The 17988-nt window shown below is 48.8% G+C and overlaps 1 protein-coding gene across 1 annotated transcript in view; it reads left to right on the forward strand.

Annotated features, from left to right (window-relative positions):
• Positions 1-17988, forward strand: part of LYST (lysosomal trafficking regulator) — a 172316-nt gene that overhangs the window by 146110 nt on the left and 8218 nt on the right. Inside the window, exons 50-53 of the mRNA XM_074990129.1 lie at positions 3744-3883; positions 4188-4285; positions 15658-15814; positions 16061-16132. Of these exons, the coding sequence (XP_074846230.1) occupies positions 3744-3883; positions 4188-4285; positions 15658-15814; positions 16061-16132 (467 nt within the window). The remainder of the gene's footprint in view (positions 1-3743; positions 3884-4187; positions 4286-15657; positions 15815-16060; positions 16133-17988) is intronic.

Genomic DNA, 17988 nt, shown 5'->3' on the forward strand with positions numbered 1-17988 from the left:
ATGAGCCACATTAGCCTTTCTAGTTCTAGTCTGAGAGGCGGCAAGGGTGCATGATTATGTACTGAGGGGGGCAACCAATGAGATGGGATGGAACTTTTGCCACAAGACCTCTCCCTTTTGAGATCCCACAATAATCAGTTCTCTCCTGTTGCCTGTCAAACATCTGCATTCACCAGGCAGATTGGTCAGATAATGTTAACTCAAGCATGAGCAAAATGCAGGTGACATGTTCAGAGTGTTCTTCTCCACATACAACTGTATTAGTGCCACTAAGAATTAGTACAGAACCCAGCAGCACATTTCAAGAACACTGGCTACCACAGACGGGTCAAACCTGCACTTCAGCCTCTGCACTTGCTTACCTCAGAACATTAAATCAGGTTCGAGGTCTTGGTTCTTCTCTTCAAGCGGCTCAGTGGCGTGGGCCCAGAGTATCTAAAATATCACCTCAAACTCTGGACTGAAGACCGTGCTCATACCTCTGGTACAATGGAGCATCCTATAATAAGGTTAAACCCCATTTGTGTAGAAGACAGAATTTTCCTGGCGTCAGTAAAAGACTGCCACAAATTCCCACGGGAATCAAAGAGTCTTGCAAACCTTACCACTTTCTGCTCTGAAGTGCAAGTTGTGCTCCTCAGATCTTGCCTTCTTGAAAATTGACACACAGCATCATGTTAAATAATTTAAAAAAGTATTCTTACCAAAGCACATCACTGCACACCCTTTTCCCCTGGAGAGATGAGAATAACATCTGTCATGCATTAGTTTTATTGTTTCATGTGTTGATGGGAGATGCTCAGCTACTATGAAGATAAGCAAGTTATAAGAACCTGCATAATATCGAATAGACCTGTAATTGGGCCAGGATTTTGCCTTCTGTTTTAGGTCTTCCTTCCCATGAAAAACTCCAGCAGCAGCTTCTTCAGTAGTTCATGATTTTTTTCCCCCAAGAAGTAGCAAATCACCTAAAATAATTCTTGACAGTTCATCTTTTGCCACAGGGTTCTGAACAGCAGCAATTAAACTGACCATCATATTGTTTTTGATGCTTTTGTTTTATAAGTCTTAAGACCAGCAACAGAGGCATAAGTGCTCTCTGCAGAATTGAGAAAAACATACTTAAATCAAGGCAGGTTTATTTTAAAATTAAAACTGTGCAGAAATTCATGGTTCAAGTACCTCCACTACTGGAAAGCTGATTTGAAGCCCCAAGAAATGTCTGTTATACATTGGGTAAATAAAATAGGCAATCACCTTTTTTGTACAGAATACTTGTGTTTTTAAAATGCTAATAAAAGAAGCTAACAGTTTGTACCTGACAGCTGTAAGACGCTTTAGAACTGTGAATGTGAAATCTTTGCTTTGCTCCTCAGGTGTCCTCTGAGGGCTTATATTTGCTGCATCCCTCAGCAATGACACTTCTGTATACCTCAGGCAGCATGACCTTGCTGCCAATTTTGTAGCATCTGCTGTTAATCAGTTGCTTGAGACAGGCTGTAGGGAATATTAGCGTTTGCTAGCATCTGTTCTGTATTGAAACCTGCAGCTGAGCACTGATGTAGTGGAACAGCCTGTTATAAATACAGTATGGGAAATGTCAATCAGTGCAGATTTGCATATGTAAATTTTTAAAGCTTGTTCATGGAGGTGGGTATGGTGTTGCTAATGGACAGACTTAAGAGTCTAGAGTCCTGCTGTCAGAGTTCTAGCGAATCATACCTCTGTATCTGAAAATATCCAAACATCTCATCTGCTGCTGCTTCTCCCATGCGTTGTTTTCAAAGTCTGTCATCCAACATGTACTGAAGTACTGTTATAAGAAACAAATGCTTGGCCTCAGACTCAAATCATACCCCTTTGAATGCTTCAGTCAACAGGTTCTGGATGTTGGACAAGTGGGTTGCTTTACCCTTCAGTTGTTCTATATCTATCTGGGGCTCTCTTGGTAACAGAGGGAAGCATTTTAACCTATTGTATGTGCTTTTTGAGAGAGTAGATGAAATTGTGGTAATTGTCTAGTTCCCTACTCCAGTGCCTTAAGCAAAGCACCACACGGAGGGGGCATCTTTAAATACATGACCAACTTCAGCTCTCTTAATTTCAAGGTGGTATAGATAAAAAAAAAAAAAAAAAAAAAATACTTTTTGAGTGGAGTGTTTAGTGAAGTGGACATCAGCATTGGAAGGGTAGATGGAAGAAATAAGTCTTAAGAGTTTTGGAGGAGGAAGATGTCATGAAAAGTCATAATTGCATGACTTATTACCACAAGTAAAATAGTCTTTGATCCTATTGTTCTGTCCTTTCCCATTACTATACTTTTGTACTCTGGGGGTTTCCAGGAACTATCCTATGATCAAAGTTCAGGCCCCATTGTGTTAGGGGCTGTAGAGGAAAAATAACAAGAAAATCCCTGTCCCACAGAGGTTGCAATGTGTCAGCAGGATATCGGAGGTTGACAATACAAACAAATCAAATGGGAGAAGTGGGAAGATGTGGCAACAAAATAGTTTAGCAGAAAAGTGAATCACGGCTTTATGCTATGTCCATGAAAATCCTTGCTTTAGCTCTGTTAAAAATTCCAAAAAATGGCAGATCGCACTTCTTTGAACAGTAGATATGACATTATTCAGAGAATATGTAGACTGGATATTCTTAGCAAATATTCAAGAATATAAGAGGATATTTATCGTTTTGTTGTGACTGATTTAAATTAAACATTTCTAAATGTTGTAACTAATGAATATTAAAGGTCAATCTTGTCCTGACAAACAATTAGTACAACTTGCACAGAGGTTAACATTGCCATTCGTTGCTCAGATAACGTTAGAGAATACAGCTTCCATGTTGAGTGAAATTTATTACCAGTTCTTTCTCCTCTTTTCTGTTCTATTTCCTTCTCCAACTTCATAGGTAGTTCATTACTGTGCTCTGAGGCAGTAAAGAAGAGTTGGAAGATTCATTATAGCAGAGAGAAGTTTACCCCTCTTGTATAAACATTCTAATTTTCTTGTCCGCTGGATTTCTCTTAATTGGGCAAATATAATTCTGATTAAGCAGCTCTTCTAATTTAAAGGCCACTTTTCAAAAAAGTCCAAAGAATGTCAATGAAATAAAACAAAAGTATTAGCACTTCTTCTTAGCACAGCTTCAGCTTCTGTTTGACATTTGAATTTTGACAATTTCTGTATTAGAGTAGAGCTTCCAATTTCACACCTATTTAATATCTAGTTAAGCACCATCAAAGGACTTGTCAGGGGCTCATTAAGTTCCCAGTAATTTAGGGGTGTTTTGCTTTTTTTAAGTGCTGGTAATTGCTGTAGAATGTCACTTGCTGAACTACTTTTTGCTAATTCCAAATGTTTCTGCCTCTCAATCCCCAGTATTTCCTTTCCAGCCAGTCAAACTGATATATGGAGATCTAGCTGCCATCTCCTTTGAGGTACTGACATAACATGTTTGGAAATTAACCAGCCCCACACAACTTCTCAAATCTTATGTGTGAGGGGAGTTGAAATAATGTAGTGCCCCTCAGTTAGTGTCTTTCTCCAGCTATACCTGTCAGCAATATATTTGCTTCTTCAAAAGGTTTACAACAGCACCTGAACTGAAGCTATGAAACATTCAGTGATGGAGTACTGGTTCATTCCTTAAGATCTGTACATACTGAGCCAATTTAAAACAATAGGAGCCACACTTTCAAAACAGTAAGATTCATCTCTCATTTTAATATTATTTTTCAGCCTTCTGAGATAGAAATGGAATCTCAAGTACATCTGTATGGTCACACAGCAGAGATAACAAGCTTATTTGTCTGCAAACCATATAGTATAATAATAAGTGTAAGCAAGGATGGAACCTGTATCATCTGGGATTTGAACAGGTACAAATATAGTTTCCTCAATTAGCCTAAATATGCCTACTTTCTGTTTAAAATAATCACATTTCTGTTTAAAATTTCACATTTTCTTTCCAACTGTTTTACTCTTGTGTGAAACCAAAAGTCAGTTGTGGTTGCTATCTGTTATGTTTAAAAATTGACTGAATGAATGAATGGAAGAGAGAGAGAGAATATAAAACATCTCTTGCTTTAAACACATAACTGTTAAATGTTTTTCTATCAACTTTTCTAGAAAATTTTCTGAAACTAGACTGCTAGTTATTTAGAGACTTTTTATTCTTTGTAGGCTGTGCTATGTCCAAAGTCTTTCTGGACACAAGAGTCCTGTGACAGCAGTCTCAGCTAGTGAAATGACGGGAGATATTGCTACAGTTTGTGATTCAGGTATGTATAGTACCATGAAGGGGAATAACCTTTCCACATTTATAGACCAAATTCAAAGAGGAAACAAATTTACTAATGCAATGACTGGTTATGTGACTTGAATAATTTGAGCAGCCAACTGATCAACTATCCGTTTCATTCTATATATGTACAATATGTATCATTTTATAGTTGCAATTGTGTACATGCATAGTAGTGATTAACAGGTCTGTACATGTAATATTGTATTTGAAAGGTTAAGTCAAATTTTATTAATTACTTTCATGATAGCAGTGAATTGTCTTCCAAGATATTTATATCCTCCTCTCCTAAGAAGTTTCACTTGTATGAATCAAATTTACTTTTGCTAAAACTACAGTCTTGGTAAAGTCTTCAGATGTTTCCTGATTTTGTTCTGTATCAAGGTACCACATACCCTGTATTAAGAGAGTTCATTACATAGTGACTTAAAGCAAACTGGAATAGCAAGTGTGGTTTTTACTGTGACTGGAACCAGAAAAAGTACATAGAGTAGTCTGGGCTCTTGTTTGTGTCTAAGGAAAAAAACCTCCAGAAGAAAATATAAGTATTTGTTAATGCAGAACTAGTGAGCCTTCCTCAAAAGTCCCTTACTCCACAGCCAAAAGAGACATAACTTCTTATTCTTCCTTGAGTGTCCCAGTGGGTGCTCCACGATAGGTGTCGGGCTCGCCCCGGTGCCGCAGGTCGGATCTTTTCAGCAGTTTCTGCCGGACCGCGCGTGCACTGGCGCGCGCCGCTCCCGGCCACGTGCGCGATCCGGTCCCCGCCAGTTCCTCTTTAACCGCCATCGACTGCAGATGGAATCTGCTCAGGCTACAGCCAGAGTTAGCGTATTTAATGTTTTTAAAGTGTTTAGGGTTTCTTTTTCAGTCTTTTGGCTTGTTGTTGTTTTCAAAAAAAAAAAAAAAAAAAGAGTAAAAAGTAAAGTTTTACAGCCTTAGTAGCGAGCGGAGCAGCGGAGGCCCGAGGACGTAAGGCCATTAGGCCTCCTGCCGCGGCAGGCTGAGTCCAAGAGGGGAACAGGCACAGAGAAGGTGCTAAGTACCCTATTAACAACTCAGACTCACCACAATGTCCTCTTCAGGATTCAAAAAGTGTGAGTCATGCCGCGAAGCGATGCCGGCCTCCGATGGGCACAGTCAGTGCATTAGGTGCCTCGGGGAATCTCATGTCACCCAGAAATGCTCCTTCTGCACAAAGCTCACAGCCAGAGCAAGGAAGGACAGAGAGATGCAGCTGAAAATGCTGCTCTTTGACAAGGCCCTCCGGCCAGACGCGCCGGAGCGGCCTCAGCAGGAGGGACCTGCAGGGGCCCATAAAAGGAAAGCTGCTTCCCTAACTCCATCAGCGCGAAAACGGAGGAAGCTTTCACCAACCCGATCCCTGCTGGCAGCCACAGCGAGCGGGACGGGTGGAGCGCATAGCCCCCAGCCGCAGTCACAGCTGGGCGGTGGCAGCGCAGAGACGCACGTGGCAGAGGCTGAGCATCCAATAATCAAACAGCCACCCCGCACCGTGGGCAGGGCAGCGGCCAGGCAAGCGCCGAAATGGGCGGCACCGCAGCTAGCGCACCGACCCCCGGGGAACCGGCTGTGCAGAGCTCGCAGGCACGTGGCCTGCAGGCACCGGGGGAGACCACCCGCGCGGCACCGCAGCGGAGCATGCCGAGCACAGCGCAGACAGTGGGGCCGAGATCCCCGACGCGGAAAGGGGCGGAGCCAGCCTCACAGGGGAGGGGAAAGGCAGCACAGAAAACCCGGCACCGCAGCCCTTCTCCAGACAGGGTTGCAGGGCTACTCGCTCTAAGCCCTCCACTTATGCTGCGGACTCCAACGAGGCAGCAGGGGTCACCTCCAGTATACCCTGAGCCCCCATCCCCGTTCCTACAGCCAGCATCACCATGGCTCGGACCACCATCACCCTTCCTGGGCTTTGAACCCCTGGAGTACTGCCACAAATTAGTCTCTCCATTATCTCAATCACCCGGACGATCTCGCTCCCCCAGACGCAGGGGGTATGCGCCTCCAAGAGCAGTCCAGGTCTCCATCTCCGGAACAGTGCCCGTGTTGCCATGGTCGCCCCTATCACGCAGGGCATAGACACCATAGGCATACTCCCAGGGACAGATCCCCCCAGACGGTTCAATATCCCCGAGGACAAGCGCGGACGGGGACAGAAACGCAGATATCTCAGGGGGAGTTGATTCTGGAACCCCGAGATTTTCCCTCACAAGTATCTAGCGAGAGGATGTATCACCGTCAACAGGACCCAGAGGGGTCCAGAGAGGCTTACCCTAGCGGTTCCTCGCTATCTTCCCCTGACGAGGCCACGGCCCAGGGGACGTCCATCCTCTGGACAATCTCAAACAGTTCCAAGAGCTGTTTAAAAGGGTGGCCTTCGCTCAAGGCATCCAAACAGCAGAGGTGCAGGAGAAACACCATAAGCTCCTTAAAAACCTGGGACCTCCGGCCTCTTCCAAAATAGCTATTCCGCTGATGAAGCAATCATGGAGTCTGCCACCACAATATGGCAGACCCCTGCATCCACTCCGCCTATAAACAAGAGAGCGGATAAGAAGTACTTCGTCCCGACGAAGGGCATGGAGTTCCTGTTCAGCCACCCTCAACCAAATTCTCTGGTGGTGGAATCGTCTCAACAGACGAAAACTTCTCAGTACAAGACGGGGGGAGCGGGCAAGATGCCAAGAAACTAGAGTTGTTCGGCAGAAAGGTCTACTCCTCCTCTACCCTACTGTTGAGAATGGCGAATTACACAGCGCATCTAGCGAACCATAATTTCGACGACTACTCCAGGCTGACTTCCCTCATGGACTGGCTTCCAGAGGACACGAAGCCGGTGCTCAAGGCCATCGTGCAGGAAGGCTACGCAGCCTCGAGGACAGGAGTTCAGATCGCCCTAGACGTAGCAGATACGGCAGCACTCTCAACAGCTACGGCAGTGGTCATGCGCAGGGAGTCCTGGCTCCAGACATCGGGTATCCCGAGGGATCTGCAGGCGAAGATCGTTGATCTCCCCTTTGACACGCAGAAGCTGTTTGCAGTATCAACCACAGCGTCCCCAGTACCACAGGGGCTACAAGCAAGGGCGACATCAACAGCACCAACAGTACAGAACTCCCAGGCGATGTTCTCAACAGAGCCGTGCGTCCTCAGGGCAGGCCCAAAGGCCACAAGTTTGACACACGGATTGAGGGCTGCACTATCGCTACCATCGCGCAATGTCATCCGAAGCTACTATTCCACAATCGCCTCCGACCACTCTACGACCAGTGGCAAAAGATCACCACAGACAAATGGGTACTGGAGATCATAGCCACGGGTTACACGATTCCCTTCCAGTCGCTCCCACCGCCACGACCTCCACCCAGACTCCACCGAAAGGACGCCTCCCACGAAGCGAGACTCAAGCAGGAGGTAGACCATCTTATGCTTATAGGGGCAGTGGAAAGTGCTCTAGCAACTCCGAGGGAAAGGGTTCTACTCAAGATACTTCCTCACAGAGAAAAAGACAGGAGGCTGGAGGCCTATCCTAGATCTTCGAGGCCTCAACCGGTACTTGCGCAAGCAACGCTTTCGGATGATCACGGTCGCCTCTATACTTACGGCACTGGACGATGGAGATTGGTTCGCAGCCCTCGACTTACAAGACGCGTATTTCCACATAACTATTCACCTAGCTCACAGGCGTTTTCTCCGGTTTATGGCAGGCAAAGAACATTTTCAGTACAAGGTTCTGCCGTTCGGCCTCTCCTCGGCCCCCCAGTGTCTTCACCAAGACCTTGGCAGTGGTGTCAGCCTACCTGCACAGACGGGGTGTTTATATTCCCATATCTGGACGACTGCCTACTGAAAGGGGCCTCGAAGGAGGAGGTACTTCGCATGATACGCGTCACAGCAGACACGTTCTCTTCGCTGGGCCTGGTCATCAATCTGGCAAAATCAAAGATAGACCCCACACAGGACATAGAGTTCGTAGGGGCATGTATAAATTCCATCACAGCAAGGGTTTATCTACCAGATACCCGCTATCGCGCCATTGGTTCCCTCGTGCAAGTCATCACCTTCAGCCCTACGGTGCCGGTTCTGACGTGCTTACAGCTGCTGGGCCACATGGCAGCAGCAACATTTGTGGTACAGAACGCCCGATTGCTTATGTGCAGCATGCAGCACTGGCTGGCGAGCGTCTACAAACCGGCAGCACACACCGTCCACAGGGTGGTGTCGCCTACGACAGAGGTGCGCAGATCCCTGCAATGGTGGGTGAACCCCAAGAACATGCTAACAGGGGTGCCCTTTCACCAACCACAAATATCTGTTTTTCTCACTACTGACACCTCCCATATAGGGTGGGGAGCACACATGGGCGAAAAGGTGATGCAAGGACTGTGGTCCTCCACGGAACAGTCACTGCACATAAATATACTGGAGCTCAGAGCAGTGTTCAACGCCTGCAAACACTTTCGAGACCATATACAAGGCAAAGTAGTCAGGATCAGTACAGACAATACCACCACCATGTTTTATATAAATCGGCAAGGAGGAGCTCGGTCCCGTGCCTTATGTGCGGAAGCAGTCCAAAATGTGGAACTGGTGCATCGCCAACAATATAACCTTGAAAGCCTCGTATTTACCAGGCGCTCACAATGTGAAGGCAGACCAGCTGAGCAGGCGCTTCGCACTCACACATGAGTGGCAGATCCGTTCCAATCTGCTACAACCGATTTTTCACGCATGGGGATTTCCCCAGATAGACCTGTTTGCCACTCAACACAACAAGAAGTGCCCACAATACTGCTCCAGGGCAGGACTGGGAACGGGAGTCCCTGGGGGACGCATTCACGATCTCATGGAGGGGCCCCCTGCTCTATGCATTTCCTCCCACAGTGTTTATCCGCAAAGCCTTGCAGAAAGCCAGGAGAGAGAGAGCCCGAATGATCCTAGTAGTCCCAACGTGGGATCAACAGCAGTGGTTCCCCTTACGCCTGCGCATGTCGGACCGTCCACCGATGCCCCTCCCGGTGGCACCGGATCTGCTCACACAAGCCCAGGGGTCCATAGTGCATCCACACTCCCGAGGCCTGCGACTGCAAGCATGGTTAATCCATGGCTCAGCTCCCTAGAGAGCATGTGTACGGAGGGAGTGCAACAAGTCCTAGAAAGTAGCAGGAGGACTTCCACCAGGAAGACCTACAAGCAAAAATGGACTCGATTCACTGCATGGTGTTCTACCAAGCAATTAGCCCCCCTTGCTGCGCCTATACCTGTAATACTAGAGTATTTACTGGACCTCAAGAGAGGCGGACTCTCCCTATCCTCGTTGAAGGTCCACCTTGCCGCTATATCGGCTTTCAGACGTGAAGAGGAAGGGCACATGGTGTTTGCCCATCCCATGGTTACCAGGTTCCTCAAAGGGCTGGTAAACCTATACCCCCCCTCGGAAACCACTTCCACCTTCGTGGAGCTTGGACCTGGTGCTTAATGCGCTAACGGGACCACTGTTTGAACCCTTAGCCACGGTTTCCCTCCATCTCCTTACAATAAAGACGACCTTCCTTCTTGCAATCACGTCAGCTCGCAGGGTGAGTGAGCTTGCGGCAGTTATGGCCACGCCACCCTGCACAGTATTTTCCAAGGAGGCGGTAACCTTATGGCTGCATCCAGCCTTTGTTCCCAAAGTTTCTTCAGAGTTTCATATTAACGAACCTATAGTTTTACCCTCGTTTTATCCAAAGCCTCATAACTCCAACAAAGAGGCGCGCCTACACCTCCTGGACGTGAGGAGGGCGCTGGCTTTCTATATAGACAGGACTAAGTCCTTCCGGAAAACGGATAGACTCCTAGTCTCTCTCGCTCCCAAATCAAAAGGAGAAGGTCTCTCTTCGCAGAGAATCTCGAAGCACATCGTATCCTGCATAAAAATGTGCTACGAACTTAAACTCCCTTACTGGCCCCACCTAGGGCTCACTCCACTAGGGCGGTGGCGGCATCAGTAGCCTTTTTCAAGGGCATTGCGCTAAAAGACATTTGCAGAGCGGCGACCTGGTCATCCTATGACACCTTCGCCAAGCATTATGCCCTTCACAGGGTATTCCAAGAGGATACCCGTCTCTCAACAGCAGTCCTCTTGGGAACAAGCTGCACATAAACCAATTACCCACCTCCTATCTTGGGTTACTGCTGGGTAGTCACCTATCGTGGAGCACCCACGGGGACACTCGAGGAAGAAAGAGAAGTTACTCACGGTAGTAACGATGGTTCTTCGAGATGTGTCCCTGTGGGTGCTCCACCACCCGCCCATCCTCCCCGCTTCGGATCTCTGTTTAGTATTTTTCAGGAGCATGTGAGGCGGTTGGTCAAGGAGCTGGCGGGGACCGGATCGCGCATGTGGCTGGGAGCGCGCAAGGGAGCGGCGCGCGCTGGCGCGTGCGCAGTCCAACAGAAACTGCTGAAAAGATCCAACCTGCGGTGCCGGGGCAAGCCCGACACCTATTGTGGAGCACCCACGGGGACACATCTCGAAGAACCATCGTTACTACGGTGAGTAACTTCTCTATCATTCTTCCTGCTTGCACATCCCCAAGTATGTATTTGGATAGTAGGTTGACTTTGCCCATGAGCCATTAGAAGAAGCTTAAAGTGAATGATGATTTTACCTTATAGTGTGGTTAATATTACTTGGAGGTTGTCATTTGGACAAGGCCTCTCTACTTTGTGTCCACCCGGGGAGGGGAAATAAACAGATAAATTTTATAAACTGTATGACAAAAAGCAGATAGTACTAACATTCACTTCATATAGAGGACTGGACCCAACCATGAGAATTGAAGTGTCTGTTCTCAAGTGCTGAAGTCACACTATGAAGGAAAGGTTTCTAAGCTCTCTTTGGGAACCTGCTTTAATTCTTTTGTCCTGTATTCCAATATTGATGGAGGTGGGTCCAATACCTTTCCAGCCCTTCAAAAATAGTGCTGTAAATAAATACCTTGCCAGATATAACAAGCAGGTTATAATGTTAAAAGGTGAGTGATAGGGCCATTGGCAATTTCAGAAACATAATATGTGGTGTTAGCATTCAAGCCACAGATCTGAGATTTTATCTACACTGCACTTTTGTCATTAATGTTCATTGCTCAAGGGTGTGAAAAAACACAACCCTGAATGACAAATGTTTTAATGAGAAAAAGCACTAGTGTGTGGCAGTTTTGTGTCAGAGGTCGCCATCCTCCTATTGATGAAGCTAGCACCTGTTATTAGGGGATGGTTTTATCTTGTCAGTGGGAAAGCTTTCTCCTGGTGACAAAGCATAGCTACACTGTGTGCTTTACAGTGGTGTGGCTGTAGAAGAACAGCCATGCAGTTTTAAGATGCACAGTGCAGACATAGCCTGAGATGCTCCTTTCCTTTATCCCTACCGCTTTTCTATGGGAGGATAAAAGGAGTGTTGCTAGCTTTTGATAGCGAACAGCATAACAAGAAGTAAAATCCAAATAAAGACAATACAGTTGTGCAGTGAACACACAAGGTAAATAGAGAGACTAGGAGACAGGAGACTAGGGCTATGCTACAGCTACCCTTCAAAAGAAGTTCTGGAAGATCTCTTCCAAAAAACCTTCTTTCAGAAGATCATAACCACACACAAAAAGTGCATTGAAAAAGTGATCTGTTGTTTTGATAGAAAGCAGCAACACAGCCCCAGCCACCATTTTGAAAGAACGGGCCAGGAAACACTGCAGATGGGGTCACCTGGCCAGCAAGCCCTTCTGGGAGCTCTGATCAGGAGCTCCCTTAAAGGGATGCTCCCTGCACATGCTGAGGCCTGTCAAGCTGACCAAAGCAGAGCCAGTGCAGGGACCAGAAGCTGGTAAGTACAAGCTATGGACCCTCAGCAGCTCCCGGGCCAGCACCACATCCACACCCTGGTTGGGCACAGTCATCACGGCTGCCCTCCATCTCCTCTGGTGGCAGAAACCTCCCGCCAGGACCAAGGAGCCCAATCCCTCGCCCTGCCAGGCCCGTGGCTGTGCTCTCCTCCATCCCCCGACGAACAAGTGCTTCTGGAGTTTACCCTACCAGCTCTGTTTGGGACCAGCTGGTGATGGGCGAGTGGGATGATATGCAGTGGCTCCAGAACTTCCGCATGAGGAAAGAGATGTTTCTGGAGCTCTGAAGCTGATTTTTGCCCCACCCTGAAACACCAAAACACATGCATGTTGCCCACCCTCTCTCTCAAGAAGTGCATAGCCATTGCCATCTGGAAGCTGGCCACCCTGGACAGATACTGCTCCTTGGGACAGGAATTTGGGGTGAGCAAGTCAACTGTCGGGACTGTCCTCATGGAGGTAAGGCGCACTTGGCTCACAGACCCAGCATGGGGGTGGGGAAGGGGGCTCCTGGGCAAGCAGGACCCACGGGGACCATGGGCGAGGCAGGGAGGCCTAGTCCTGGTGGACCGTACCACTACATCTCCCCTCCCCCGCCACAGGCCTGCTGCTGGAGTGGCAGCCTTGCGGGGGAGCTGCCCCCCAGAGGGCTCAGGGGAGAAGGGGGTTGGATGGAGGTCGGGGATTCTGCCAGGCCCAGGGACACCCTTTCACATACTCATGAGTGTGTCTGCTCAAATTCCCATGCAGGTTGTGAGGGCAGTCAATGCCAACCTGCTCCTCCGCCCCCCATCCAAGTGTATGTGCCCCCAACCCCCCCATGTATGTAGCTACCCCATTCACCAATGTACATAATTATTTGCACAATTTTTATTTTTCATAAAGTTTCTATGTTTAAATAAACCATTCTGTTTAAATAAACGCTTTTTCCTCATTATTGCAGGGGGAAAGGTGAGGGATATATGGGCAGGAGGGGTTGTGGTGGGGGAGCGGACTGGAGGACCCCAGAGGAGTGTCCTGGGGAGGGTCCCTGGGGCCTGTGGGCAAAGCTCTTCCAGATCCGCACCCAGTCACAGTGGGCATGGTGTTCAGGGGCCGCAGCTAGCAGGTCATACCCAGGGCCAGCCTTGGATATCCACCCAGGAGGAAGGCCTCCTCCTTTCCCTCCATGATGTTGTGGAGGGCACGGTACGCCCCCACAACCTGGGGAACATTGTGCACCCCAATGTCCAGGCACATGAGGAGGCACCTGTAGCAAGCTTTCAGGCAACTGAAGGCACACTCCCCAGGGTGGCTTGCCTGGCCAAGGCAGCCATTGAACATCTGGGTGAGGTCTGGATGGCCTGTGTATGGCCTCGTGAGCCAAGGCTGCAGTGGGCAGGCCGTGTCCCCCACCATGCATAAAGGTATGGTGATGTCCCCAACCACGAGCTCCCGCTGGGGCATGTAGATACCCACTTCCATCCTGAGGGGGGTGGGGAGCCTAGCACAGTGGCACCCACCATGGCCAAGAGCCACTGTGTGAAGCCCAACATGATGGCCAGTGGGAGTTTGCGGGGGAGGGAGAGCAGTGGGGCAGTGGCAGGCTGGTCCGCCTGCTCCCTCAGGACCCTGGTGAGTGTCCTGAGGTGGGCCATGAGTTCAGCCCAAGCTTCTCACCACCATGCCAGGTCCACCTTCTCTGCCCGCAGACACAGCTCCACCAGGTCATTTTGGTGGCGGAGGGTGGCCATGTGGGTGGAGCTGTTGTCTGCAGCGTGCCAATGGGCCCTCCAGGTGCAGGCCTGCCCGGACACTGGTGGTGGGTGTGCCCCAGCTCTTTCCTCTGCTGCTCCCGGACTTCTCAGCCCAGTGACATAGACAGGGCTGGCCAGCCCTGGAAGTGTGGTGGGGCTTGCCCAGCCTTGGACTGCACAGCTGTAAGGATGGAAGGGGAGAGGGAGATGGCACATCAGTCCCACACCTCAGCCCCGAGAGCCATGCCCTCCACACCATGTGAGCAGCAGCTGCGGGGGCGGGGGGGGGTCCCAGGTATAATCTGCCCCCCCACTCCCCCGCACACACAACTCCCTCCCTGCACGTGCAGCTTGTGGACTATCCATGCAAGTGGGTGCTAAGTCACCTGCGGGCATGTTCACAAGCCAGGAACGACAGCCTTCCAGGGTGTGTCTGGGCTGGGGCTGATGTCTGTGTGGCTGGCCCACTTCCAGCCATGGCTGGGGAGGGTGCCGATGTACCAGGTACTTAGCAGGAGGGTCCACTGAAAAGATCCAGGGATGCCCTGTTGGTTGTGACCTGGCTCAAGCATCCTGAGGCAACAGTAATCATGAGTCCCCTCACTGGACTCAGTGTCCGAGGGCAGCTCTGCCTCTGGGTGCTGCAGGGTCCCGGGCTGGTCCTCCTCCGACCTTGGCTCCTGCTTGGTCACTGCAGGGGGCTCCTCAGGAACAGTGTCGAGGGTGGGGTGTGGGGGGAAGCTGTGCTCACCCCCAAGGAGGCTGTGGTAGAAGAACCAGGTGGAGGGTCCTGCCTCTGAGTGTCATTGTGTCACTGGCCCCACATGTACCCCTGCCACAGGTCCTTGACCTTGGAGTGTACCTGCTCTAGAGTCCGGGCAGGGTGTCCCTGGGATGCCAAGCAGGTGGTCACCTGGCCACAGGAAAGGGTATTCCACCTCTTCCTAGTCGTCTTCCAGAGAAAGTCCACATCACGCCACAGGCCCAGGAAGCTTTTCAGCTCAGGCTGAGAGCATGGTAGTGCTCAGCTCATCTCCTTGCTGCCTCCACACACACTCAGATTCCTGCCATGGGGTTTCTGGGGCTCCCTGTGCCCTTAAGGCAGCTGGACACAGAGAGCATAGAGCTCCAATAGCGTTGGCCAGGCCATCTCTGAGCTCCAGCTGGCCGGTGGCATGGAGGATTCCCTTTTTAAAAAACGGGCCCCCAGAGCATCTACGTGTGCTTTTCTCCAAAAAATATTTCAGAAAAAGGCACTCTTCTTCATCCAGGAGCAAAAGAAGGCTGCCGGAGAAAGTCCCACATTCTTTCAATTTAATATCGAAAGAACACATTTTGTGTGTGGACTCGTCACAGGTTTTTTTGAAAAAGGTCTGGTGTAGTGTAGATATAGCCAGTTACAGTATTTATTGTGATTTGCTAATGTGAAAACTAGTATTTTCAAAGAGTCATATTGGTGAGTAGAATATTAGATAGCTTCCTTACTCTTAAAGTGCTAGTGTTTATATTATAAATCATGTTAATTTTGTACGAGCACTTAATATAGCAAAAAGAGAAAAAATGATGTACAGTTTTATTATCGGAGTCAGTTTAATCTTTACTGAACTCATTGGTTGCTGACGTAGCCTTTAAAAGTAAATGATATACTAATATTTGCACAATTTTCACAAATAGTCTAGATTATCTTATAATATTCGTGTTTTACTTTGTTGCAGTTGGAGGGGGCAGTGATCTGAGACTTTGGACAGTGAACGGTGATCTTGTAGGACATGTACACTGCAGGGAAATCATATGCTCTGTTGCTTTCTCTAACCAGCCGGAAGGAGTGTCCATCAATGTTATTGCAGGGGGGCTAGAAAATGGGGTTGTGAGGTAAGAACATACTCTCCTCCCTGTGGTTTTAAAGTTCTTTTGCTGATGAACACTCAAACTGATCCCTGTTTGTGGTTGGTTTGGGTTTTTTGAGACAGTTTGCAGTTTTAAAATCATGCTAATGTTCTGCTTTACAAAAAGCTGAACTAAGTGCTCAACTGTTTGCAGTTTCGAAACTGAAACATGTTTTTCCTCAAATGTTTAGGTTAAGTTGAATATGGAGAAAATTATTTTTTTTCTTTTCAGGCTGTGGAGTACATGGGACTTGAAACCTGTGCGGGAAATTACATTTCCTAAGTCAAATAAACCTATTGTAAGGTAAAATCTTTTTTCTGCATAAAAAGAACTGTTTGCTATTTAAAATTCTCGATATTTTGTTTTACCACTGACAAATGGGGGAAGTGCGTGAACAAAATTATCAGAAATCAAACAATCCAAGTAGTCTGACCATGAAAGTAGTAGCAGTAGGCATCCTTCAGTCTGCATAGACTATGGATCGCGCCCTTTAAAGTTTCAATTGAGGACTTCATTTAGTTGATGCAACGCTGTTCAGCGATGCCGGAGTACCTCTCCGGGCACGAGCCTGGGCATTTATTATGGAGACTCTGGGCTGCCCAGACACCAGTGTCCCCTTCTCGGCTTTACTGATATAGTCCAAAGGAGAGGATAACCTCCACGTCTGGTACCAGCTCAGCTGCAGGAGTTGCCGGGACAGTGCCAGAAGTTGACACCGAACCGCCTTCAGACTCCACTCCGGATTTTCTGTCAGGGTTTACTCCCTTAGCCTCTCTCCTTCTCAGGATAACCCACAAGGCAGTGGGGTGTGGAGGATGTGGTTAAGGATCCCACTACTTCATAACTCCCTGTCACCACGTCACCACAGCACCCTGTGGAGCAATGACCTCATATTCCCGGGACCCTCCTCCCTACTTTTCGCGGCCCCCCCACAAGCTACCATCATCATAGGACCCTCCCCAACCCACTAGCCCCATCTGCTCCCATGTCCGCCCTCCTCACTGCACTGGCCCCTCTTCCCCCAGCTGCTCTCAGTACCCCCAGGTCCACCTTCCCCCATCGCTCTTCAGGCTCTTTTCTTCAGAGACTCCTTTTCCTGGTAGTGCTGCCTTGCAGGGCACAGGTGGAACACCATACCTGAAAAGGAAAACAAACACAGGGCTCCTCCCTCGGCGAACTCCCAGAGGCAAACTCCCTTCCCTGTTAGCTGCTGCCTCCTGTTTGCTGCAAGCTCCCTTCTTATAGAGAGAGCTGCTGGCTGGTCAGCCCTGACTCAAAGCCTGGCCTCCAGTCTATTCAGCCCTTGAAGGCTCACCTGGCAGGGAACTGCCCCAATTCACACCTTGCAAACTGCTCTTCTCTGCACAGCACAAGCTCATGCACCCACCCAGGCGGCAGCTGATCAAAACTGCCCTTCTCTGCAAAGTAACATAGCTGCACAGACAGACAGACATTCACCCACCAGCTCACCACACAGTCCCCCAAATCCCACACTCACCCAAGCTCCTCTAGGACGCTTTGAGGGGGGGTTGTGGTGCATTGTGTACTTGGCCGGTGGTGTGTCAGGCAGTGAAGTTGTTGATGGCGCGTCAGGTGGAATTAGCACAAATACATTGTAAGATGACTGTAATAACTATTCTTTGAGTGATTGCTCATGTGCATTCCAAACTGGGTGTGTGTTGGCGCATGCCCAGTCACCAGAAATGTTTTGCCCTAGCTGGTAGCCATTGGGTCAGAGAGCCGCCCCCTGGAGTGGCGCTGATGTGGCAACCAATAGATGCACCGCCCACCCCACCCCCCATTCAGTTCCTTCTCACCATGCTGTCGGTTGCCGGAGCTCCCTTCTCTCACTTCTCGTTTGGCTGGTAGCCATTACCTGTAGTGTAGATAATTGTAATTAATCGTAAAAAGTTATAAATAGTTTCTTAAAGTTCATAGTTAGAGAGACGAGCCAGGACTTCTATCCCTTTCGGTGCTTTGGCACAAGGGGATGCCCAGCTCTTCAGGCTGTAAGAACTCTTCAAAATGCGGCAAACGAACGCCCAAAAGTGACCTGCACTGGACCTGCTTTACTTGCCTTGGTGAAGGGCATCTCAGATAACGTTGCTTCATCTGCAAGACCTTTAAGCCCAGGACTCTCAAAGACAGAGCACAATGCC

Source organism: Carettochelys insculpta, chromosome 3 (genome assembly GCF_033958435.1).
Source record: "Carettochelys insculpta isolate YL-2023 chromosome 3, ASM3395843v1, whole genome shotgun sequence".
NCBI lineage: Eukaryota > Metazoa > Chordata > Testudines > Carettochelyidae > Carettochelys > Carettochelys insculpta.